General features: G+C 37.1%; 1 protein-coding gene across 9 annotated transcripts in view; it reads right to left on the reverse strand.

Annotated features, from left to right (window-relative positions):
• Positions 1-26146, reverse strand: part of USP9X (ubiquitin specific peptidase 9 X-linked) — a 122718-nt gene that overhangs the window by 26813 nt on the left and 69759 nt on the right. For 8 of the 9 annotated variants that reach the window (XR_016391381.1, XM_089904611.1, XM_089904609.1 and 5 more), the window contains exons 18-30: positions 25540-25751; positions 23350-23590; positions 22841-22990; positions 21926-22046; positions 14221-14351; positions 13743-14021; positions 9639-9764; positions 8552-8677; positions 7330-7496; positions 2091-2199; positions 1714-1860; positions 985-1131; positions 9-231 (exon numbers count right to left, since the gene is read on the reverse strand). Coding sequence is in view for 8 of the 9 variants with exons in the window: in XM_089904611.1 (XP_089760737.1) it covers positions 9-231; positions 985-1131; positions 1714-1860; positions 2091-2199; positions 7330-7496; positions 8552-8677; positions 9639-9764; positions 13743-14021; positions 14221-14351; positions 21926-22046; positions 22841-22990; positions 23350-23590; positions 25540-25751 (2179 nt within the window). In the remaining variant the exon portion in view is untranslated. The remainder of the gene's footprint in view (positions 1-8; positions 232-984; positions 1132-1713; positions 1861-2090; positions 2200-7329; positions 7497-8551; positions 8678-9638; positions 9765-13742; positions 14022-14220; positions 14352-21925; positions 22047-22840; positions 22991-23349; positions 23591-25539; positions 25752-26146) is intronic. The other variant, XM_089904612.1, reaches the window with a different exon arrangement.

Here is a 26146-nt window from a genome sequence, read left to right on the forward strand (position 1 = left end):
ATACTTACTAGTTATTGCTGTGCCAATGTAGTACATTTCAGTCAAAGAATCTACTATCTGTTTGAGGTTCCTCACACAGCCAACAGCTAATGCTACAAGTAACTCAAAGCCTGCATTAATGGTAGCTGGTGAACTACAGACTGGAATAGCCTGTTCAGCTGGCAGTTCTCCATTTCTCATATACCGTAGGTAAACATTGGATGCAGGGAAGATGAAATCATCAATTAATTCCTACAAAGGTGAAAAACGGATTATGTATTAGCAATGATAGATATTTATATAAAAATACATGTAAAGTTTTATATGCGTATGTGTGTGTATTTTTTTTTAAAGAAAGAAATGTCTCGGAAGGAAATAATGTTAAATTAATTGTCAGAATTCAAGATTTCATTACATTTCAGAAAACTTAGATTTTCTAATAAAAAGATCCCACTTCAAAACACTATTTACTACAATTAACAAACAAACCTAATTTCTCAGGTTAAAAACTCATCAAGAATGAGTTGACTATAGCACTTAACAAAAATTCACATTAAGTAAATTTACTCTTCTAATCACATGTATACCAAAGCTCATCTTGAATAAAAATGAAATCTCCTAAAATGATACTTTTTGTTTCCTTGAGTTACCACGTTATGTGAAAAAACTCATCAAAGAAACATGGTAAATATGCAGTCTTACATAATTAATAGAAGTCTGTCTCATTCTGAATAGTCTGATGAAGTAAAAAGTTCAGACTTTCTAAACAGAAAAATTAAATAGTGCTTACTTACTTCACACAGTACTGAAATTTTATTCATGTACAAAATTTAGAAACGGTATTTTAAAAGTTACTGTTACCTCTATATTCTTTAAAAGTAGAAAAGAGAAATGATCAAGAAAACACACCCAAGACATGATACCATAAATTAACCAGACAGATTTGCTAATGAACGTGTAGAATGTTAATGATACATAGCTTAGGACCAAGCCGACAGAACTTACCTTAATGAGATTAGCACCTCCTTTTTCACAACCTATATGATATTTTTTCTCAGGGGTTTGAAAGGCCAGTAACTCTTTTGTTACTCCAAGGTGGCCTTCCAAGATTGTCTCTTCAACACCCGTTTCACCTGTTCTTTTAACATCATCCTGCAAAAGAAAAATATCAAATGCCTAACTTACAAAAGGGTGGTGAGATGTGAGAACAAGAGTGAGCTAGACAGAGGCAATTCCTTCAAACCTTTCCATTCTAAGAGATTTTTTCTCTTCAGAACTTTCTAGAAGTAGGCTTTACAAACTAGTAGAAGAAATGCTAATCTGAAGGCTAAAAGATACCAATCTCTTCAGAAATAAATTCTCATACAACTCTAAGTAAAAAGTATCAGGTGTTAAGATCAAAAGTTAAATTAAGTGCTAGTCTATCAGACTCATTTTTTGATGAAAACAATTCAAGAATACTTTTTAAAATGAAAATTTGCAAAATGGGCCCATTTGAAAATGGAAGAAGCTGAATATCAGTGTCTCAAGTCTTAAAGCAAGGCATTTGACAAAACTACTTACGCATTCATTCTGGGAATCATGAGTTAGTAATATCCACCAACACAGAGTATATTCTTTGGTCCTTTTTATTACTCTTTGTTGTTTTTCATTTAACCAAAATGCTCAAAACTATGAACTATTAATAAAATATCTTATTTATTGATGATAAACACAGTATTAAATACAACTTACCCTAATTCTTTTAAGCCAATCAATTTCATTATTGAGAAGAACTTCAGCATTGGGTATATTAATATTACTATTGTAAGCATAATTAAGAAGGTGCCTTAAAAGAGTAAAGTAGTCGCCTGAATGTTTAGCTCTCTCTCTGGCTGTGCTCTGAAACAATAAAGTAGAATAATATGAATTTACATGTCCATGTTCAGAATCTACTTTTTAAAAACCCAGAATTAACTAGAGTAAAGGACTAACATAGGATGGGAAATTACTAATATTTTTAAAATAAATATAGACTGCTCCAACTTTAATACAAGCTAAAACCATGAATTCTTGACTGTTCCATGTACAAGAATGAATCACAATGATAAGTATATTAAAAAATGTCTCACCCCCAAAACGGTGAAGAGCAGAGTAATGAAGAAGAGTAAAGGCCTGTGTCCCATGCAACATCTGGTGCACATTAAAAAGAACTGCTCCTGTGCCACCTGGCGAACAGTTCTGAAATAAAAATGTTTCACATTTAATATATTATCTTCATGAAGAAAAAGAAAAAAAAAGATTCCAACGCTGTCTCTCGGGGTGGGGGTGGGGGGTTAAGGGGTAAGTAAATTAAAAGTAAAAATAGAAGAATACGTAACACCCCTTTAAGCAGCAACGTTTAACAGATGAACTTAGGCTGTGTGTCAAGAACTAAAACCTCAAATTGTCACTGAAGAGTTCAAGGGATACCTTCTAACACCCCTTTCTTGGAACAGGCTGGAAATGTTCCTCTAGGTACAAGAGTTGTACAGTAAGCCTTAAGCATCTTTTGGGCATTCCATAGAATTATTCCATTGTGCTCTGGAGTGAACAACTCTGTAGAAATTCTGTTACAATTACACAATAAGGATGTTGCTACAGATGTCCCTGATATTATACTAGTGATTCCCAAAGCATGTTACCCAGATCAGCAGCATCTGAGAACTTGTTAAAAATGCAATTTCTCAGGCCCCAGCAACCTGCGTTTTAATAAAGCCTTCAGGTGATTCTAACATGTGCTAAAGATTGAGAACCACCGTATTATACAATATTCTATGATTACCCATGGGAAAAACTTGTCTCTGGTCACAGTACTGGGAATTTTACCTGAGCATCATGGGTCTCTTAAAAAATATGTATACTATACAGATCTCACCAGAATAAATGCTCCAAGAGGGCAAAGACATCATCTAGTTTACTACTGTGCCTCCAGAATGAAAAATGATGCCTGGCACATAACAGGTGCTAAGAACCAGTTACCAGATGTATAAATACTGTTTGTTTACAAAATGGAGGTCTGTCTCCATTAGAAAGTAAGCTCTTTCAGGGCAGGGCTTTGCTTTGTTGAAGCATGAGTTCCTGGAACCTAGAACAACATCTGACATATGGAAGATGCTCAAAAAGTATCTGCTAACGAAGCATTTGTCTATCGTACAAACTACATTCGGTGAATAACTGTTTCTGGCAATGTGCTAGCTGATAGACAGCTTAGAAACAAATTTTTAGTTCAATGTAAGAACTTGACAGTATACATTCTGTGTACTAGCCTCCCTCCTGGATATGTTTTAGGTTTCTGAAACCTGTACATGGTCCTATAAACCACAGGGACCTTTAGAAGCTTTGTGGGTTAAGTTTGGTGGAATTCAAGTAAACTGACATCAGGAGTACTTGGTTTTGCTGGGGAGAAGGTCCATAACTTTTACCAGATTTTCAGAGGTATGTCATTCATACTGCCCTAGTTTATTTTTTAAAAAGGTATGCGGTCCAAATAGAGTGAGGGTCTATAAAGAGTTGATGCTTGTCAGTTCCTGATGAACCCTCCCTCACACACGCAGACTTCGGTAATGCTTCAAAAGAAACACATCTACTGAAAAATCCTGTTGCCTGTATCTTCACAACATACTCAAAATCTGATCATTTCTCACCACTTCTACTATTGCCATACTTCCAGACTCTCTCATCTTTTATTTGGATTAATGAAATAGTCTAAGTGCCTTTCCTGCAAAGCAACCAGAATAAACTTAAAATGTTAACTCAGAGCATATCATTCTTCCGCTCAAAACCCTCCAATGGGGAACTTCCCTGGTGGTCGAGTAGTTAAGACTCCGTGCTCCCAATGCAGGGGACACAGGTTTGATCCCTAGTCAAGGAACTAAGATCCCGCATGCCGCGGCAAAAAAACCAAAAAAAAAAAAAAAAACCAAAAAAAACCAAAAACACCCCAATGGATTCCCATCTCACTTAGGGTAAAAGTTAAGGTCTTTACAATGATCTATAAAATCCTTACAGGCTGCTTATTGCCTCTCTGGCCTCACCTCCTACAACTCCCCCACCTCTGCTGTTCTAGCCACACTCTCCATGTTGTTCTTTCCATGTCAGGCATGTTCCTGCCTTGGGACATTTGCATCTGTTGTTTCTTCTGCTTAAAACACACTTCCCCCGGGGTGGGGGGTGGGGCGGGGGGGGGGATAAAGTTGGAATTTGGGATTAACAGACTACTACATATAAAATAGATGAACAACAAGGACCTACTATATAATACAGGAAATACAGTATTTCATAATAATCTATGATTGAAAAGAATCTGAAAAAAGAAATATGTATAACTGAATCACTGTGCTGTACACCTGAAACACTGTAAAGCAGCTATATATACCTCAATTAAAAAATAAAAATTAAAAAAAATATATTTGGTCATTCAGATGACCAAAATGTATTTCTCATATAAAAAATGAAATAAAATATGATGGAGGTGTTAGCCAACCTTAGGCTATGGTGGTAATCATACTGCAAGATATGACTATCAAATCAACACTTTGTACACCTTAAAGTTACACAGTTATATGCTGATTATATCTCAATAAAGCTGAACAAAATAAAAAATACAATTTAAAATGAAAAACAAAAACCCCCCACCCAACACACTTCCCCCATTAACTGCATGGATCACTACCTCATTCTTTCAGAGCCCCAGAGACTTCAGGGAAGTCTTCTGACTATCCTACATAAAACTGAACTCCAATGACCCTGCCTCCCCACTCATCCCCATTCCTGATTTATTTCTCTTGATAGCATTTATTAACATACTATATATTTTCCCATATGTCTTCTCTTCCCACTCCCCATCCCCTTTAATACAGACTCCAAGAAGGCTGACATTTTGTCTGTTTTTTTTCACTGCTATATTCCCAGTAGCTAGAACACTGCCTGGTGCATACTGGGTACTTGATAAATTATTCATCAGTGAGACTGCCTACAATATTAAAATCTAACACTACTTGGATCTCAGCATCAAAGGCCTTCTGTAAACCGACGCCTACTAATCTCCTTTTCTGCATTATCCCTTTCTCTTCTTCTACCAGAATACTCAGCTGTGCCTTGAAAGCACTATGCCAGGAGTGGCAAACTCAAATGCCTCCATGGATCATCAAGGTAACATAAAGGAGTTAAACAGGCAGAGTATAAAGCAACAGGTGCTGGAGGAGGCTTAAAAAAAAAACAAAACAAATCCACTTAAAGGAATTCAAATCCAATTACGAGCAATTACAACAAAATATCAGTGTTGTTATGTGGAAGCAGACCTCTTCTAATAGGAACAGAGGTCTGGGAGACCTCTAGGGGATAAAGAAAACTTGCTGGAAAATGTGGCCCTGAAGTTGAAATTTTCGAGTGCGTAGAAGCAAGAGCCAAATTGTGGAGTGCTTATAAACCAAATTTAAATGTTTACACTTAATTCAAAGACGATGGGAAGACATGGAAAGATTTTAAGCAGGAAAACAACACGATCATATTTTGCAAGATATACTCTGCAAGTATCGAAGCCCGGTACTCTGATATTTATAATATGATGATTTAAAACTGCAGGGCAGGGCTTCCCTGGTGGTGCAGTGGTTAAGAATCCACCTACCAATGCAGGGGACACGGGTTCGAGCTCTGGTCCGGGAAGATCCCGGGTTCGAGCCCTGGTCCGGGAAGATCCCACAGGCCGCGGAGCAACTAAGCCCGTGCGCCCCAACTACTGAAGCCCGCGTGCCTAGAGCCCGTGCTCCACAACAAGAGAAACCACCGTGATGAGAAGCCTGCTCGTGCAACGAAGAACCAAAGCAGCCAAAAATAAATACATACATATATAACTAAAACTGCAGGGCAGGGTGAGAGTCAGTACTAGGGAAGAAAGTCAGATACCTAAAGCTCAAAAAAGATCTTAACCTTAGAAGACCCCCCTTGTTGTCAAAGACAAGATAACAGAGGCATGAGAAGAAGTGCTGTGTACGGTACTTTTTACCGTGCACAAGTTCATCGTGCACAAGTTTCAGGAAGAAGAGGAGTCAAATGGTTCTAACTTCCTATAATGGGGATTTTCATAAAAGTAAAAGGCAGAAAACTTATTAAACAAAGTTCCTTGATATTTAGTAGCAAAGAAAGTGACATAAGTTCCTAATTTAGTTTAAAATTTAAAAAAATGAGCATAGATTAAGAAATTTGTACCTCCAGGTCTGACTTCATCAAAACTCATGGCTAATCATCTTTCCTCTCCTCCAGACTTATTCAACCTATTTATCTTTCTTAACATACAGAGTTGTCCAACGATGATAAAGTTTTCTCAAAGAGATAGCAAGCTCAAGCTTATTTGGGCGGGGGGGATCCCACCAAAGAACATAGGCTGAACTAGACGTCTTCAAGGAAATTACCAAGGAACTTCTAAAATAATAGAGATTCCCACTGGAGACCACTAAATTACTTTACAGCATGCCCTGGAGTGAGTTGAACCTACTACTCCATCACACCACGTACACTTAAACAAACAAACAAACAAAAAAGAAAAAAACTTTATCACTAGGCTTCATGTCAGCAAAGTGCTTATTCTGACTTTACACTAACTTTTCATCAGTGATTTGTCATTGTTGAATGGAATGTGAAAGAATAAACAAAGCGAACATTTCCTGTGTCTTTTTGCAAAATGTACACGAGACAGATTAATTACATATAACAGTGATACTGATTAGAGCTCAAGTTTAAAAAGTTACCTTATGAAGGTCAAGATTTAGACTGACAGGATGGAAAACCTAAATTTTCTACAAATTTGATTGACTTGCACAAAAAGAAGCCCAAAACAAAATTAATGTCATTGAATAAATGCTCTAAAAATGAAAAACTAGGACTTTATAATTGGTCTTTATTCTCAGTGTAAAATGCAAAAGTTCTTACCATAACCATGCCTTGTGAATTCCACATTGACTTAACAACTTCGCTAAAAAAACACTTGGCCCTAGGTATCTAAGAAAGGAAGCTAAATGTCCTATTTAATTTAAATCTTGTAAGCCAGATTTTTAAAATGGGCTAAAACACACACCTCTTAGGTGAAACTAAATTCTGGAATTACAGAAAAATTAATTTTACTTCGAGAATTAATGTTCACATTTTGTAGACAGTAAAACCAAACAAATTCAGGTCTAGGCAAAACACAGTTCAATAAAAATTTCCTAAACATTAGTGTGCTATAGAGACAATAAATATTTGATTCCTGGGATAAATTCTGCCAACATAAATTCATTCATTTCTGCTTAAAAAAATAAGATCAAATTTCTTACAATTAAAAAAGACACTTACTTGCTGTGACAGTGCAACAGTAAATCAATAATGAATGTCTGCCAAGCCTTTTCTTTACTAAGAGCATCTAAGGCTGTCGGAATCAAGGCAAAACATAACGTCATCACCTCCAATGCTTCACAGCAAACCTGTTCATCTTCCAAATCTGGTTCATTGCCTGCATTGGTCTGCAAAATTATAGTCAAGGACAAATTACCTAGACATATATTTAAGAAAAATCTCATACAAACTTCAAGTTAGTGCTTAAAACTTACCTAGTCACTTAAACCACTTGGCCTCAGCTTCTTTACCTACAACTCTTGAGGCCCCTTTGAAATAGCATGGAAATGAGTATAAACAGATGATAAAAGTCTAATTCTATTCTTTTGCTGCGTCCCAAGGATGGCTGAAGGAGCACACTGAGCATATTACCTGCTTCTTTGTCCCCCAAGCTCTTAGAGACCTTCTAAGTTGTGTACTTCTGCACCAACAATCATTCCTTCCTCAAGAACCACTCTGGCACTGCAGTCAGAGTACCCAACTTCTGACTAGTCCCATTATGTAGCTTACCTATAGTGCCATTTTATTCAAAAGCAATTGTCTCAGACAACTGTTCAGGAAAGGTCTGAAGGTTTTACGACCTAAAATATGCTTGGGTAGGTAGCTAATAAATTCTAAACTGAAGTTATCAATAAGTAATATTTATAGTACATGCCTGAAAAAGAACAGGCGTTCAAATATTAGCTGAGTGAATAACCAACAGTATAGGACATCAACATATATCCCAGGCAAATCACAGTTATGTTGGCCATAAAAGGGAAGCTCCTATAACTTAATTTCCCCTTCTAAATATGCAGCAGTGGCTATCAGGGGCAGGTATATATAACAGAAAATCAGAGAGTCAAACACAGTCTCTCTTCTGTAAATAACTTGATTAATCTAATGGAAGATCAAGGATGATACCTAATTGGCTGACACTCTTGAATGCTTTAAGAGAGTCAAAAATACTTAAATGCCATGATATCACAACTGACAGTTACCTAAACCAAAATACATAGGACAAAAAGATGAAAAAAGAATAAAGAGAATAGGAGAAAACAAATTCAGTATGAAATAATTATACCTGACTTTAGTGAGAAGTAGAAAAAGACAGTTTTATATTAAGATGGCAGACATAATAATTCAGCCTCATGCACAATTAAACATTTTCTTAAAGGTAATATATTTCTGCGATAATTCTTACCTTCTCATAAATTTTAGTGATTTCTTCATTTGGGCTAAATACTAGCTGTAATGCCCCACATCCTGATGCCCAGATAATTTTTTGTATAGCTCTAATTACACAAATATCAGGCATATATCTTGAAGCCTGCAAGATAATGAGTAATCAAAACAGTTGACACAGTATCAGAGTGGAATAATCACTAGAAAAGCAAAAATGTTTCTCCCTGTAAAGGAAACAGGAATGGCTGTGAAGTAGTACCACTGTCTTTAGGTTCCCAAGTTGCCTTTGTCCCATTATTTCGTTTAACAGCAATACCACAAAGTATGTTCTCCAAGTTATTATCTGGCTCTACACTACTTTCAGAAGAACCTTAAAAAGACTACAGAGGTGATCAAACCATTCCACTCCTAGTTTTTTACCCAAGAGAAATAAAAACTTAGGTCCACACAAACACTTGTACAGAATGTTCACAGCAGCTTTATTCATAGCTAAGAAAGAGAATGTCCTTTTCCAAGTATATGGATAAACACAATGTGGAATATTCATAATGGGATATTACTCAGCAATAAAAAGGAATGGACTAATGGTCCACACCACACAGATAATTCTCAAAGTCATTATTCTGAGTGAAAGAAGCCAGACATAAAAGAACACACACTGCATGATTCCACTTGTGTAAAATTCTAGAAAATGAAAACTACTATATAGTAACAAAAGATCAGGGGTTATCTGAGGCCAGGGGTAGACAGGGAAGAGGAAGAGACTTCAAAGGGGCATATGGAAAGAGTGATGGAGACATTCTGTGTCTCGACTATGGTGGACGTGTGACACAAATATGTATTTGTCAAATTTCACTTAATTATATGCTTTAAAAGGATGCTGTTCATTGTACATAAAGGTGATTAAAACCAGAAAGCACTAATATTATCATTAGGTAAAATTCATGTTAAGGGAACTTTATCTAGACTGAGTCAGTGATTAAAGTGAGTGGGCCTAGGAAAATTAAGCCGCAAAATGTGATAAGGGTTATTTCTACATAATGAGAGGGTCAAAAGTGAAAGAAACGAACCTTCCAGAATTCCAGCCTTACAAATTTAATACTAACCTCATCAGATATTTGCTGAGCAAGACGAATTGACACATTTCTAAGCATGCATTCAGATGACGGATTAGGAATGCTCTGAAGGGCACTTTGTAGCACCACTGCTTGATCATGAGTAACTTGGTTGACCTGAAAAAAGATAAATATTTTACTTTAATGCTGCATACATAACCAAATCCAATCATTTGCTCCTCACTCATCATCACTCCCTCAGGATGACCTCCCTTCTGTATATATTCAGTACACTGTAGAATCCGTGTGACTTACACAAAAAGTTCTTTGCATTGCCAACAATGTGGGCTTCCTCTTTTTCTTGTGTAGTGGAGTGCCACATATCCCTCTGCAAACCCCCATTCTAGATTAATCCAACTTGTGTATCTGCATCTGCATTCAGCATAACTTGTAGAGGTGAGTGATAAACTGCAGTCCTATCTAGAAACTCAGTAAAGTACTTCACATACATGCTCCTGGGCAGACCCTGCTCCCCATTCACCCTGATCATCAAACTCTTTTTAGAAAAGAAAAATTAAGGAATATCAATAACAGAATAAAAATACTAATGTATAAAAGGTACCAGACCAAATTTTTAAGCCTGTAAAGAAAAAAGATTACTTTTTTTTTTTTTTTTTGTGGTACGTGGGCCTCTCACTGTTGTGGCCTCTCCCGTTGCGGAGCACAGGCTCAGCAGCCATGGCTCACGGGCCCAGCCGCTCCACGGCATGTGGGATCCTCCCGGACCGGGGCACAAACCCGTGTCCCCTGCATCGGCAGGCGTCCACTGCGCCACCAGGGAAGCCCAAGATTACTTTTAAGTCGTTATTAGCCAGGCAATTCTGACTGCCTTTCAAGTCCTAACTCTTCTCCATATTAAGTATTTCTACAACAGTATTTAAGACAAGTCTGTTTTTACTAATTTTGCCTTTAGCGCCCTATTGACTGTGAGCTCCTTGAGATTAGAGGCTATTATGTACCTCTGTATACACAGTGGCACATTTTCTGAATAAAAGAGAAAAGTGAAAGAGGGGAGCATTTATATTTTGTGTTCTTCATTAAGCTCCTGTGTCAGGGATTACGATAATAATCTGTTTTTATCTTAAGAAGAACACCACTTTTAAAAAATCCTAGTAAGCGTGGTACCTTTAATGCAAAACAATTTAAGACTTGGGCCACTTTTGTTCATTACCCTTTTTAATGAAAATGGAGAGAAAAGGATTATGAACGCACATGTACCCACCGCCCAGCTTCAACAATTATGAACAAAGGACCAAAATTACTTTGTCTAACGACTCCCCTCACTTTCCATCCAGGCCCCACCCCAGGATTATTTTGAAGCAAATCCTAAATAAAATTTCATCTCTAAATACTTCAACATTTTTTTTTTTTAAAGAGGGGGCTCTTCCTTCTTTTTTTTTTTTCCCCGGTACGCAGGCCTCCCACCGCTGCGGCCTCTCCCGCTGCGGAGCACAGGCTCCGGACGCGCAGGCCCAGCAGCCGTGGCTCACGGGCCCAGCCGCTCCGCGGCACGTGGGATCCTCCCGGACCAGGGCACGAACCCGTGCATTAACAGGCGGACTGTCAACCACTGTGCCACCAGGGAAGCCCCGGGGCTCTTCCTTTTAAACATAACCACAGTATCATCATCACACCTAAAACAATTATAAATGCTATTACCTCAATTATATGTGATTATTATAGTATCACATATCTAATCAATATTCTAATCTCAAGGCCTAAGCCATTCATTCTTAAAATAGAAAATCTATATTCCTGAAGCTTTTATCTTCTATTGGTAACTTAGTAAACCATCACTTATGATGCATATAAAACAAGTCAAATGTGTAGTTTGACTTCTCATAAATAGGCATTGAATTCTGGCATGTCTTGAGAACCTTTGGTAAAATGGATCAAGGTAAAAACAGAGTCAAAGTAAGTTCAGAATTGGAGGTTAAGACTGTCAAGATGGGAAGAGAGGCTGGCAACAGGCTAAATCAACTACAGTTCATCCTTGAACGGCATGGGGGTTAAGAGGACAGACATTCTAGGAGTCGAAAATCTGCACATAACTTTACAGTCGGCCCTGGGTATCTGTGGTTCCAATCAATTTAGGATCATGTAGTACTGTAGTACTTATTGAAAAATCCATGTATAAGCAGACTCGAGCAGTTCAAACCTGTGTTGTACAAGGGTCAACTGTACATCTTTTTTATTACCGTCTCTGTGTGTCTGTGTCTGTGTATGTATGTATGTATGTGTGTGTGTGTGTATGTATGTATGTGTATGTATATATATATATATATATATATATATATATGCCAGATACGAGCTAGGAAGAGATTCACATGGAGTTTTTAGTAGATTTAAAATAAATGAAGGAAGGAATTCCCTGGTGGTCCAGTGGTTAGGACTCCGTGCTTTCATTGCCGAGGGCCTGGGTTCAATCCCTGGTTGGGGAACTAGGATCCCTCAAGCAGTGCAGTGAGGCCGAAAAATAAAATAGAATAATTGAAAGACTATTTGGGGTTTTTAGCGGTTCCATACAAATTTTAGGATTATTTGTTCTAGTTCTGTGAAAAATGTCACAAGTTTTGATAGCGATTGAATTAAATCTGTACATTGCACTGGGTATGAACATTTTAACATTAATTCTTCCAATCCATGAACACAGGATAACTTTCCATTTCTTCGTATTGTATTACAATTTCCTTTTATCAACATTTATAGTTTTCAGAGTATAGGTCTTTCACTTCCTTGGTTAAATTTATTGCTAGGTGGTTTTTTTTTGATGTGACTGCTTCCTTCAATTCCCTGATAGTTCATTATTAGTGTATAGAAATGTAACAGAGTTCTGTATATCAATCTTGTGTCCTGCAGCTTTACTGAATTCACTTATTAGTTCTAATGGTTTTTTGGTGGAGTCTTTAGGGTTCTATACGTATAGAATAGTACCATGATCATCTGCAAACAGTGACCCAGCAATTCCAGTCCTGGGTATATATCTGAAGAACATGAAAACACTAATCTGAAAAGATATATGCACCTCAGTGTTCACAGCAGCATTATTCACAATAGCCAAGATATGGAAGCAACGGAAGTGTTCATCAACAGATGAATGGATAAAAAAGATGTGGTGTGTGTGTATACAATGGAATATTATATTATTCAGCCATAAAAAGAATGAAATAAGTCTGACAAAGAAAAGACAAATACTGTATATTTTCATGTATACATGGAATCTAAAAAATAAAACAAATATAACTAAACAGGAACAGAACCACAGATACAGAAAACAAACTGGTGGTTACCAGAGGGGAGAGAGGCAAAATAGGTGAAGGGGATTAAGAGGTACAAACTACTAGGTATAAAATAAGTGAGCTATAAGGATGTAAGGTGGGGACTTCCCTGGTGGCACAGTGGTTAAGAATCCGCCTACCAATGCAGGGGACACGGGTTTGAGTCCTGGTCCGGGAAGATGCCACATGCTGTGGAAGCACTAAGCCCGTGCACCACAACTACTAAGCCTGCGCTCTAGAGCCTGCGAGCCACAACTACTGAAGCCTGTGCACCTAGAGCCCGTGCTCTGCAACAAGAAGCCCGCGCACCGCAACAAAGAGTAGCCCCCACTCGCGGCAACTAGAGAAAGTCCACGCGCAGCAACAAAGACCCAACACAGCCAAAAATAAATAAATAAAAAAAAAAAAAAAAAAAAAAAGGATGTAAGGTACAACACAGTGAATATAGCCAATATTTTATAATAACTATATGGAGTATAAGCTATAAAAATATCAAATCACTTTGTTGCACACCTGAAACTAATATAATATTGTAAGTCAACTACAGGTCAAAAAAAAATTTAAAAGTCAAACAGGATTTAAGGGAACAGGGAAGAACTGCCCTCTCAGAGTAGAGTCAGTGAAAAGCATTTGTAATTTTAATACAAATATAATTCAATAGAAGGAAACCATTAAAATGAGGAACCACTGGAAAGGAACTAAAAACATTCTGAATCAACTCTGAACTCTATAAGCAACTCTTAAGAGTTTCTAAGAAGTTTAACTTTAAAAGTTGCCATCTATTATTACAAAAAGATTTTTAAAAAGTCTGTATTACCGACGCCATGGGATTCACGCCTTCCACACCTGGCTGACAAGCTTCCGCCACAGCTCGTACGTGGCCATAGCCAATGGCAGTTAGCAACAGCTTGGCTATTTTAAGAGCATTGAGGTAGGCACCCCTTCGAGTTTCCATATCTGCATTTGGTAGGAAGTTATTTCTGGTTAGCATACTCAGGACAAGGGGTAGGCCACCACTTTTCAAGAAGTGAAATTGAAAATCAGAGGAATCATCAGCCAGAGGTGCACCAGCAGGCATTAACAAGGCATAGACTACCTGGAAAAAAGTAGAAGAACTGTATTAAAAGATTTTAAGATAATTTCTTATTTTCCTCATCATCATTGGTTTAAAATTTCCCCATATTTTGAAATTCTTTCAAAAACATTTCATTACAATTTGATCCATGTTCTTCACATTATCATATAAAAGGTCAAATTTCAAGAACATGGAATAAATTCAAAAAGTAAAAACCAACCTCTGTTAGGTATAGCACTTGTGAGGCTGAAGGACCAAAGAAGAGCGAGTCAAGAGATGGACTAAGGCTGCTTTCTCCAAGTTTGGCGTGGTCTAAACAAATAGCTCTTAATTTTTCTATTGTTGTGCTATCTGTAAGAAAAAAAAGATACATAGTCTAAAATAAAACATAATTCATGCATTCATAGTATTTTACTTTTGATATTCCGAAGACTACTTTAGTATGGAATAAGAATCAATTCAGCTGAGTTACAGGCTCAAACTTCACAAGACATAACCAGATCTGGATTGGTTTTAAAAAAAAAAAAAAAAAAGTCCCAATCAACCAGGGCTCTTTAATCACTCAACCCAAACACGAAGGAAGCAGTCTCCTCCTACACAGAGACCTAAATCAACATGTCTTCCTCAGGCACTAGAGACCAAAAAACTACAACACACTTCAAAAGGAAGTAGTTCTTATTGAAAATAAAAAATTGGAAATATGACAAGCTCTTCCTTCCAACTTATGTTAGCTTCCATGACACTGTGTATTAACTCAACAGTCCCCAACCTTTTTGGCACCAGGCACCAGTTTCGTGGAAGACAATTTTTCCACAGACCAGGGTGGGGGGGATGGTTTTGGGATGATTCAAGCGCATTACACTCATTGTGCACTTTATTTCTATTATTATTACATTGTAACATAATGAAATAATTATACAACTCACCATAATGCAGAATCAGTGGGAGCCCTGAGCTTGTTTTCACTTGTCACCCACTGATAGGGTTTTGATATGAGTCTGCAAGCAATTGATTTATTATGGTCTCTGTGCAGTCAAACCTCTCTGCTAACGATAATCTGTGTTTGCAGCCGCTCCCCACAGCACTAACATCACTGCCTCAGCTCCACCTCAGATCATCAGGCATTAGATTCTCCTAAGAAGCGTTCAACCCTAGATCCCTCGCATGCGCAGTTTACTGTAGAGTTCGGGCTCCTATGAGAATCTAGCTGCCGCTGATCTGACAGGAAGCAGAGCTCAGGCAGTAATGAGAGTGATGAGGAGTGGCTGTGAATACAGATGAAGCTTCCTTTGCTCACTGGTCCGGCCTGCTGCTCACCCCCTGCTATGCGGCCAGGTTCCTAACAGACCACAGACCGGTAGCAGTCCGTGGCTTGGGGGTTGGGGACCCCTGTATTAATTGGTTTGTTACAATGAAAGAAGCTTACTGGTATCCTTGGAAACTGAACCTTAAAAAGCAAACATTAAAAAAAAAGGGAACAGTGCCTAATGTGCACATCAAGTAAGAAAATTTTTTTTGATAATATTAAAAGATGAGTTTCATTTAAATCACACTAAAAAGATACAGTAAAAAAGAAACAATCCCATTATTAGCTACCAAACACTCAAACTTACTTCAGAAAGTACTTCAATAATCAAATTATTTCCAAGGTAAATGCCCTATGATTAAAGTACCACTCGATAAATAAGATTTTCTTTTTAAGTAAAAGCTTTTCTTGAAGAATAAAGATAACTGAAAATTACTATAATTTCCTTAGGGTAAGCTAATTTTTACAGGCCTGGAAATATCAAAAAAACTTCAATTTGTGTTAAAATTGTTGGCTTTCCCTATTCTGAAGGGAGAGTAACATATAACTAAATGAAATATTCAGTTTTAATAATAAAACATTTGTGAATATCTTCTCCTGTCATTAAATACCCATCCCCTATATCATTTTATATTGATGATTAAAATGACAAGTCCTTTTGCCAGTACACTAGTTTAATTCTAACACTGGGTATTTAGGTTTTCTCAATTTTTTTTTTAAACAATAAAGATCCAAGTTACTCTCTAAAAAGAAACCAATCCATATGCTGTATCTGAAAATATCTTGCTTAGTTTAAAAATATTCTGAGTGGGGCTTCCCTGGTGGCGCAGTGGTTGAGAGTCCGCCTGGCGATGCAGGGGACACGGGTTCGTGCCCCGGTCCGGGAAGATCCCACATGCCGCAGAATGGCTGGGCCTGTGGGCCATGGCCACTGAGCCTGCGCGTCCGGAGCCTGTGCTCCGCAACGGGAGAGGCCACAACAGTGAGAGGTCCGCATACCGCAAAAAAAAAAAAAAAAAAAAAAAAAAAAAAATTCTGAGTGAAGGAGGGAGGGCAAAGGGAATAGGAGAAAAGAAACAAGAGCTCTAAGAAAAGGAAGCACTGAATTTTAAGCAAATCATTTAATGTTGTTGGATTATAGTTTATTCATTTGAGGGATCTGAACCAAACGATCACTAGTGGCCATTCCAGCTTCAGCATTCATGAACCTAAATAATCTTAGGTCCTCGATTATGCACATGCTCATTTAACAAAATATGGAAAATAGAGACAACAAATTTAAACTGCCCATAAATCCTGGATTTTAGTTTATTTCTTTCTAGTTTTTTGAAGAGATACCTAATAAAGCCTAATCAATTAAATGATTATAGCAACACAGTATAAGAAAGTCTAGAAAACGTTGAGCAGTAACACACAGGTTAACAGTACAAACTTTGGAGCCCAACTGCATGCATTATCTTAGAACTGCCTTTAAGCTGTGTGTCTCTGGTCAAAAGGAACAATCTCTCGGTGCCTCAGTTTCCCCATCTTTAAAATAGAAGTAAAAATAGTAATTCCCTCCCTAGGAATGTTGTGAGGTTTAAATGAGTTAACAAGTGTGAAGTGCTCATAACAGATTTTGCCATATTTTAAGATATGAGTTAGACCAAACTCCTGGGAAAAAGGAAGCTCTGAAGAGGAAAAGCAACTCATTCTGCTTAGTAAAGCAATATACATTTTAATTTCTCTGTATCAAGCAAGAACCTGTTTTCCTGATGCGTATAAAGGTCACAAGAACTCCTGAGGAGTTTAAATTACAAGAGTTTAAATTACCTACAGAGACTACTGTAGAAGTTCTAAGTTTAACAGCAAATCATACTGGAGGCACTGGACTTTAGGCAAAGATTCAGAATAAACAAAAGTAAAGTCAATGACTAATTAAAAAGCTTCTAATTCCATCTTGTTTTTTCCTCCTTTTAAAATATGTGCACGTGTGCACAAACACTAAATGATTACCCAAATGTTAGAAACAGAATTTATAACTACTTCCTTTTCTTAGAGCTCCTGCTTCCTATCTTAAAGAAGAATGTGTGCGCCCATGTGTGTAACAACCACAGTGACAAAGAGTAGGTTAACGTTTGTTGAATAGTGAGTAAATACCCGTCACTAGGCTAGGGGTTTTCCATACATGACCCCATTTAATCCATGGAATTCTATGAAATAGTTATTAGTAGCTCAGTTTTACAGGTAAGGAAGCTCTGAGAAACTAAGAAAACTCATGTTTAAGGCCATGGAGTAGCAACTTGAAGAAGCAGGACTTGAACTCAAGTCCATTTGAGTCCAAAGCCTATGATTTGTCTACTGTCATACGATCATTACTGGCATTTTCAAAGCTGGCTATTTCAAATTTAGGTACTATACTTCGATTATATAAAATAAGATAAAAGCACCCTCGTAAGTTTCCTGCTTGAGCTGCTCGGCAAGAGCTCCCTCTCGCCACCTAGTGGCACTAAGCTCAAATCACAAGGTCAGGGATTATGAGATGGGTTTTCCTTTTCAAATGTTGAATCTGTGTACATAAAGCAACAACAGCTGTTACTCAAATACTAGTAAGTAAAACAATACAAATTCTAAACTACACAACAGATAAGGATCAAATTAAATCATTAAGAAAAGCCTTAACAGAGCAAATAAAAACTCAATTAGAAAAAAAAAGAAAAGCCTTATTTAAGAATCTAATTAACATCTGAATCGATTCTGTACCACATGACTCAGAAAGTGAGATTGGATGGGAAAGGTCAGACGGTGTCTACTTTAGAAAAAGGAGATAATGTAAACACAACAGTTTAAAAAATTATCTGGGCCAATTATTGAACTGCATTTGTCAGCAACGCATCCATAAACCCCACTAAAATGAGAATAAATTAATATAAAATACATAAACTCAGAAGGATAAAGAAGTTAAAAGCTGAAGGAACATTAGAGATGTCAGCAAATTACTGAAGGTGTAGAGGGGATGGAAGATAGCTGGCTTAGCTGAACCCAAGAAGTGCTTCTTGGGGGGTAAGAGAAAGAGGGAGAGGGTACCTATAAATCAGCACTCCACCAAGTCCTGGAAAAGTTAAGGATATGAAAACAGAACATAATTGAGAAGGTACAGATGAATCAAAGACTTAAAAACAGAGTGCCTGAAATCTGCCTAAGAGGCAAATTTCTATTCTACCTCCCTCCCCAATAGACCGATGAAGCTGGGAAGCAGATATCTCACTAATGTAGAGAATAGATACAAATATGGAATGCAAAAGACTAAAAAGCTGGATTAGTACCAGTTTGAACCCATGTTTGTTTTTTGATATAAATGTGTTTACATACGTGTGTGTGTGTTTAAGTGTGTATTACTTCCTAAGTCCAATGAAAATGCCTAGACCACAAGAACACCCCAGTAGTAATGAGCACAATTTAGCCCTCACATTCTGGTTTCTAAATATCTTCCCTCACTAAAAGGAGAAATGTCTGATTCTAGGGCTGGAATAGAGAAAGTACTAGATGAACTTTAAATATCTTATGCCAGAAAGAAGTACTCAAAGGATGATGAAGCTATATTAAAAAAAGCACTGGGTTTATGTAAAAAAGAGAGTTGGGTACATATCCACTGACCATACCTGGGACAACTGAGCATCAAAATAAATAATGACTATAATGGCTATAACCCAATAGATAAAATAAGAATCCATGAGTAAACAGTGATAACACATAATTAATCGGGGAGAAGGCAAAGCTCTACTTTATAGTAGAATGCCAATATCCTTGCTTGTTGGAAATACACAATAAAGTATTTAAGGATGATGGGACATCAGACCAGCAGCAAATTACTCTCAAATGGTTCTTGAAGTCCTCAAATTGTACTTCAAACTTTTCTGTAAGGTTGTAAATGTTTCCAAAAAAACATTAAAAAACATTTTTTTAAGTTGTATAGGATTGAATGATCTGATTGAATTCTCTCTTTCCACAAGCTGTTATTTTTAGTGCATAACTTTGTAGAATGTTAAATTTTAGAGGAAAACATATATTAGAGTAGAAACACTGAAATGTGCTCATGAAAAAATCCTACGGAAAATGATCACTTGGAGGAAGGTCTTGAAAATTTAACACTAGAATATCTGGGGACAAAAAGTCAACAGAAGAGCTGGAAAAAGTTAAGGATACCACCCAAAGCTGGAATAAAATTAATGAGAGGAGAAAGGAAAGGCAAGAAAATCAGATTTAGTAGATTTAACACCACAGTCAAAGACATCTCAAAGATCCACAAAAAGCAAAACACGAAGTAAATTAGCAAAGAAAGAACAGAAATCTCTCACAAGTTAGGAATCTCCAGGCCCACTGAAAACCCATCACAAAGCAGACCTATACCAAGCAAGGCATTTCATCAGGAAAGTTCTAAACTCAATGATAAAACCAAAACTTCCAGAAACAAAGATCAAAAGCAAAGGAATATCTTGCACTGTTGGTGGGAATATAAACTGATATAGCCACTATGGAGAGCAGTATGGAGTTTCCTTAAAAAACTAAAAATAGAAGTACCATACCATCCAGCAATCCCACTACTGGGCATATACCCTGAGAAAACCATAATTCAAAAAGAGTCATGTACCACAATGTTCAGTGCAGCTCTATTTACAATAGCCAGGACATGGAAGTAACCTAAGTGTCCATCGACAGATGAATGGATAAAGATGATGTGGCACAAATATGCAATGGAATCTTACTCAGCCATAAAAAGAAACGAAATTGAGTTATTTGCAGCAAGGTGGATGGACCTAGAGACTGTCATACAGAGTGAAGTCAGTCAGAAAGAGAAAAACAAATACTGTATGCTAACACATATATATGGAATCTAAAAAAATGGTTCTGAAGAACCTAGGGGCAGGACAGGAATAAAGACGCAGACATAGAGAATGGACTTGAGGACACGGGGAGGGGGAAGGGTAAGCTGGGACAAAGTGAGAGAGTGGCATGGACATATATACACTACCAAATGTAAAACAGAGAGCTAGTGGGAAGCAGCTGCATAGCACAGAGAGATCAGCTCGGTGCTTTATGACCACCTAGAGGGGTGGAATAGGGAGGATGGGAGTGAGACAGACTGAGGAGATATGCGGATATATGTGTATGTATAGCTGATCCACTTTGTTTTAAAGCAGAAACTAACACACCATTGTAGAGCAATTATACTCCAATGAAGATGTTAAAAAAAAAAGCATACGTAACTATTAAAAAAAAAAAAGGCAAAGGAATAGAACTCAGGAGAGCTTTGGTCTTCACACAAGCAACATTACCAGCTAGACAGTTGAGTAAATTTTCAAGCTAGAATTCAATACCCAAACTACTAATCAAATGTGAAGGTTAAGCATTCAGATTAGCAATGTTTCAGAAACGAATAACAAAACCACCTCCCACGTACCCTTTCTGAAGTAAGTGCAGGAGGGTGTGCTTCAGCAAAATGACAGAGCCCCTCAAGAAAGGCTCAAGACATAGGAGCCAGTGAACAGGGATCCACCATAGGAAAGCTGAAGAAAGAAGTCCCCAAATGGTAGCTGTGTAGCGAACAACCAGATGAGAGGAGGCAGACGAAAAGTTCCAGAACAGCAGTGGAGCCGACAGATTATATAATACACATAATAATGGAAAATTATTTTGAGAGGTTACTAGAGAATATGTGGAAAGAATTAGTAATAGGTGTATAGAAAATCAAGAAAATAAAAAGGGGAAATTATTAAACCCTGAAAAAAAAGTTGCCATTAATCCAGCAAACTACTTTTCACACACTCTTGAAAAAACAAATGCTGAATATGAATTTAAGAAATAACTGGAAGAGGGACTTCCCTGGCAGCCCAGTGGTTAAGACTCCATGCTTCCACTGCAGGGGCTGCAGGTTTGATCCCTGGTTGGGGAACGAAGATCCCACAAGCCACATGGTGTGGCAAAAAAAAAAGAAAAGAAAAAATTGGAAGAATGTGGAAGTAAGAGTTAAGTTTTCATTTATACAACAGAAAATCAGTAGGTATCTAAAACTGACGAACAGTTGTATGAGGGTATTATTTACAGATAGTATAGACACAGATAAGAATAAGAGCTACCAATTGAAAGTGGCTGTTTCCCAGGAATAAAAAAGGAACAATGCTATAGATGACACATGACCCAAAACACAGTCCAGGGGCCAGAAAATTTTTTCTGTAAAGGGTCAGAGAGTAAATACTTAAGGCTTTGCAGGCCATATGGTCTCTGCCACAACTGCTGCTGTGCTAAGACAAAAGCAGCTAAGACAGCGTGTACATGAATGAGCATGGCTTGTACACCAATAAAACTTTGTTTATGGACACCAAAATTTAAATTTCATATAATTTTCATAAGTCACAAAATATTATTCTTTTGATTTTTTCTTTAGCAATTAGAAACTGTAAAAACCATCCTTAGCTCTTGGGCTGTACCAAAAACACACAGTGGGTTGGATGCAGCCAGTGAGCTATAGTTTGCCAACTCCTGTTATTTTCCATCTAGGAAGAGAATTTGCTAACATACCCCTTTACTGTCCAACATGTACTTTATCAACATTATTATCATTTAAAAAGAAATTTCTTACCTGGTGGCATAAGTTTCATAAGTACTCTTGCTCCATCTCTAAGAGGTGGCATATTTAGGCTGCTACCCAAGTCTGCAACTTGCCAAAGGAAAGAGATGTATCTGGGATGCAGTGACATTATCTAGAATACAAAATACACAAAATATTTACCTGTAAATTACACCTCCCCAAAAGACGAGTCCCCAAATAAATGTGTTGGTTTATCTCCACAGTTTTGCTTACGTCATTTCTATCCTGAAATGGTCTGCCTACCCCATCATCTCACTTTTAGAAATCCTTCCTAATGTAGACTGAATACATTATCCAAGCCACCTCCTGTACTTTGTGTGTGACAGCTTTTTTACTGTTTTGTTAAACTATTCCTCTTGTACATACAAGTCAGACTCTGTATAAACAAACGGCTGCCATGCCCGCTAACAGTTAAATTCCTAATGCAACTGTTGTAGAAAGCCAATCCTTCTGACACTGGAGTGGCTGGTATTATTGTAGCCATTAAAATTTTTGTGGGGAGGTAAGGAAGGAAGGAATCACTTTCTTTAGAAACAAGATATGTTACTGACAATCTAAGAAAGACTGCAGATATTTTCCTACAGAAACAGTTCTGAAGAATTCATTTTTGTGGTACAAATACAAAATACAGTGGTTATTTTGCTCAATAAACTCAACAGTTATAGTGGGCTAGTTTTATGTAAATATAACAACACTGTATCTATACAAAATGTGGTTTTAAATTTCAACCAGGTTACAATCACCTTTCAAAGGGATCCATTCTCAAGTTATGGTTAAATGTACAGTTATTTGATATTCTGCCACATTAAATTGTAAGTTCAAGAAAAATGAACTATTCTGTATACTTTATTCTTAAATAACCTAGCAAAATGCCTTGCATACAATAGCTCAAAACTATCTACTCACCACCCCGGGCAAACAGCTTTCCACTTCTGGATTGGGACCATCACTGTAATGATTACCATGGTTTCCAGGAGATCCAGTCGAGGAATCAGAAGAACTATCAGGGCTTGAAGGCATATTGGAACTTATTTGTGTAAGTTTGGCTGTAATTAGCTGAAAATGATATACTATGTTAGTACCAAAGACAAGGAAAAATACACAAAACAGAAGTTAGTGACATACCAACAAAAAACAAAAAACTACACATTATATTTTTAGAAATATAATTTATAACTGTTGTCTAACATAACCACTTAAATAGTTTTGTTTTCAGAAATCTTTTCCTCTACTATATTATAGGTACCATAATGCCTGTCTTATTTAGTGTTATAATTCAAACACCTAATACAGAAAATACAGAGCCTCACACATAACAGATGCTCCATTAACATTTACTGAGTGAAATGTTGACTACAAAAATGAAAGTCCCCGGTTTGCTTTTCTTGAAAAGTTTGGTAATTATAGATACTTACCGATTTATCCTTTAAGTTTAACTGTCCAATCAACTTTCTATCATCTGCAGGATCTATCAGTTCACCGCCTACGAAGAGCTCAATTTTTGTATGAGCTACATTGGCTTTGATACGATTGAGAATACATCGTCGTACTGAACCGATTGTATCATTTGTATGAGACCATACGTCCAAGTCATCAACCTGTCTGCCCTGGTTTGGAAATCGAACTATAAAAGAAAGGTGTTTACCACGGAAAGCTCTGGGGGAAAAAAAAGGGAAACCATCATCATATTCAGCAGATTTTCAAATCTTCTTGCAAAGAAAATAAAGCTAGCAATTTAAAATTGAATATTTTCTTACTAAACAAGAGAAAGTGAGTTAAAGACACATTATTTTTAGGAACTTGAAAATATTTACTGCTCCTTTTAACTACAAATATTATAGTAATCTTCAAAACACAACAATCATATTTCACTGTTGTTACTCTTGGACCTATAGTTTACAGGTATCTAGTTATAAGACATTACAACAGACATGAGTAACATTTCATTTATTTTTAATGCTATAAAAGCCCAACTAATGTCAAGTCATCCCCAAAATGATATTTATGTTGGCATATTATCTTCCTGCAGGTAAGATACAAAAAAAAACATATTCAAGGAGCAATTTTAATAATTTCATGGTTAAAAAGAGAACTCAAATACTAATGGCTCACATTCTATAAATATCTCTAAATTATACGTATTATTTGAGTATACTAAATGGTGAAATCTTAAGAGAAACGTTAATAGACCCGAAGATGAGTGAATTAGGTAAGGGAAATTTTAAGAGGTACAAACTTCCAGTTAGAAAATAAATGAGTCATGGGATGATAGGTGGTAACTAATCATGGTGATCATTTTGTAATGTAAGGAAATATTCAGGCACTATGTTGTGTACCAGGAACTAACATAGTGTTGTAGGTCAATTATACTTCAAAATCAAACTCACAGGAAAAGAGATCAGATTTGTGATTACCGGGCTGGGGGGGGGGGGGACAGGGGAGGGAGAATTGGATGAAGGCAGTTAAAAGGTACAAACTTCCAGTTATAAGATAACTGAGTACTAGAGATGTAATGCTCAACATGATTAATAAACGCTGCTCTATGTTATATATGAAAGCTGGTAAGAGAATAAATCCTGAGTTCTTGTCACAAGGGAAGAGTATTTTTTCCTTTTTCATTCTTTTGTATTTATATGAGATGATGGATGTTCACTAAACTTATTGTGGTAATCATTTCATGATGTACCAAGACAAATTATTATAAACTTATAAAGGCTGTATGTCAATTATATCTCAATAAAACTGGAAGAAAAAAAAGAGAGAAATGTTAGTAGACCATTTTAAAATATCTCTTGCTATACTGGCTATCTGTCAAAGCAGCTTTTAAGAGTTCTCTCCAATTACTCTGCAACCAGACTATGCTATTCTTTTTAACAGTGGAAATGAATGGCATCAAAGCACTTCAACGGCAAAATGCCCCTGGCAACACTTAACAGGCAACAAAGTCAGTGGCAAAAAAACCCCCAAACAAAAAAAGACCAACCAGAATAAAAAGAAGAAACTAGAGGGCTTCCCTGGTGGCGCAGTGGTTAAGAATCCGCTTGCCATTGTAGGGGACACGGGTTCGAGCCCTGGTCTGGGAAAATCCCACATGCCGCGGAGCAACTAAGCCTGTGCACCACAACTACTGAGCCTGTGCTCTAGAGCCCGCGAGCCACAACTACTGAAGCCTGCGCGCCTAGAGCCCGTGCTCCGCAACAAGAGAAGCCACTGCAGTAAGAAGCCCGCGCACCGCAACGAAGAGCAGGCCCCGCTCACCCCAACTAGAGAAAGCCCACGCACAGAAACGAAGACCCAACGCAGCCAAAAAAAGAAAGCCATTAAGTTAAAAAAAAAAAAAAAAAAAAGAAGAAACTAGATTTAATTGAGAATGCCCTAAACAAAAACAAGCAAAAAACAGATCCTGAAAGCAAAACAAAAAAGGCCTACTATTAAAAAAAAAAAAATTCTGTTAAGATACAAATACTGTTTTAAAGCAAGACACTAACGTTTTCAAAAAATGAAAAATTTCCTTCTTCCTGTACATCATCACTTTTTAAAATCAAATGGCTAGGAAAATGTCAAATAATTAAGAAGTAGCACTAGTACATCAGTTATTCACAAACCTTGACATAGGGAGAATTGTTCTTTCCTCATGATAATCACTGTCACATTCATTTATATACTCCCGTAACACAGTTAATACTCGAACCATTCGAACAGCTTCCTGTCTTGCACAATTAATACTGTCTTTGTCACCATCCAAAACACACAGTGTGTCATAGGAGGCTTTCAAGCGATCAAAGCAAGACTGAATGAAGTCTTCATGTATTACCACCTACAAATAATGGGCCAAATAAAGAGTTCAAGTTTTATATGTATATAAAGTGTTTCATATATATTAATAAAACATTAATCTAATTAAAGATGGCAACAATTTAAAGGCAGATCTCATTTAACCATGATCCTATTTAACGAGAGAATCTATATTGATAATTGATAATAAAATATGTTTGAGAACAGACTTGTGGCTGCCAAGGGGGAGAGAAGGTGGGGGAGGGATGGATTGGGAGTTTGGGATTAGCACACGCAAACTACTATATACAGAATGGATAAAAACAAGGTCCTACTGTATAGCACAGGTAACTATATTCAATGTACTCTGATAAACCATAATGGAAAAGAAAATAAACAAAGAATGTATATATAACTGAATCACTTAGCTGTGCGGTA

This window comes from Delphinapterus leucas, chromosome X, assembly GCF_059928025.1.
Source record: "Delphinapterus leucas isolate spDelLeu-1000000601 "Yukka" chromosome X, BTC_Dleu_Yukka2, whole genome shotgun sequence".
NCBI lineage: Eukaryota > Metazoa > Chordata > Mammalia > Artiodactyla > Monodontidae > Delphinapterus > Delphinapterus leucas.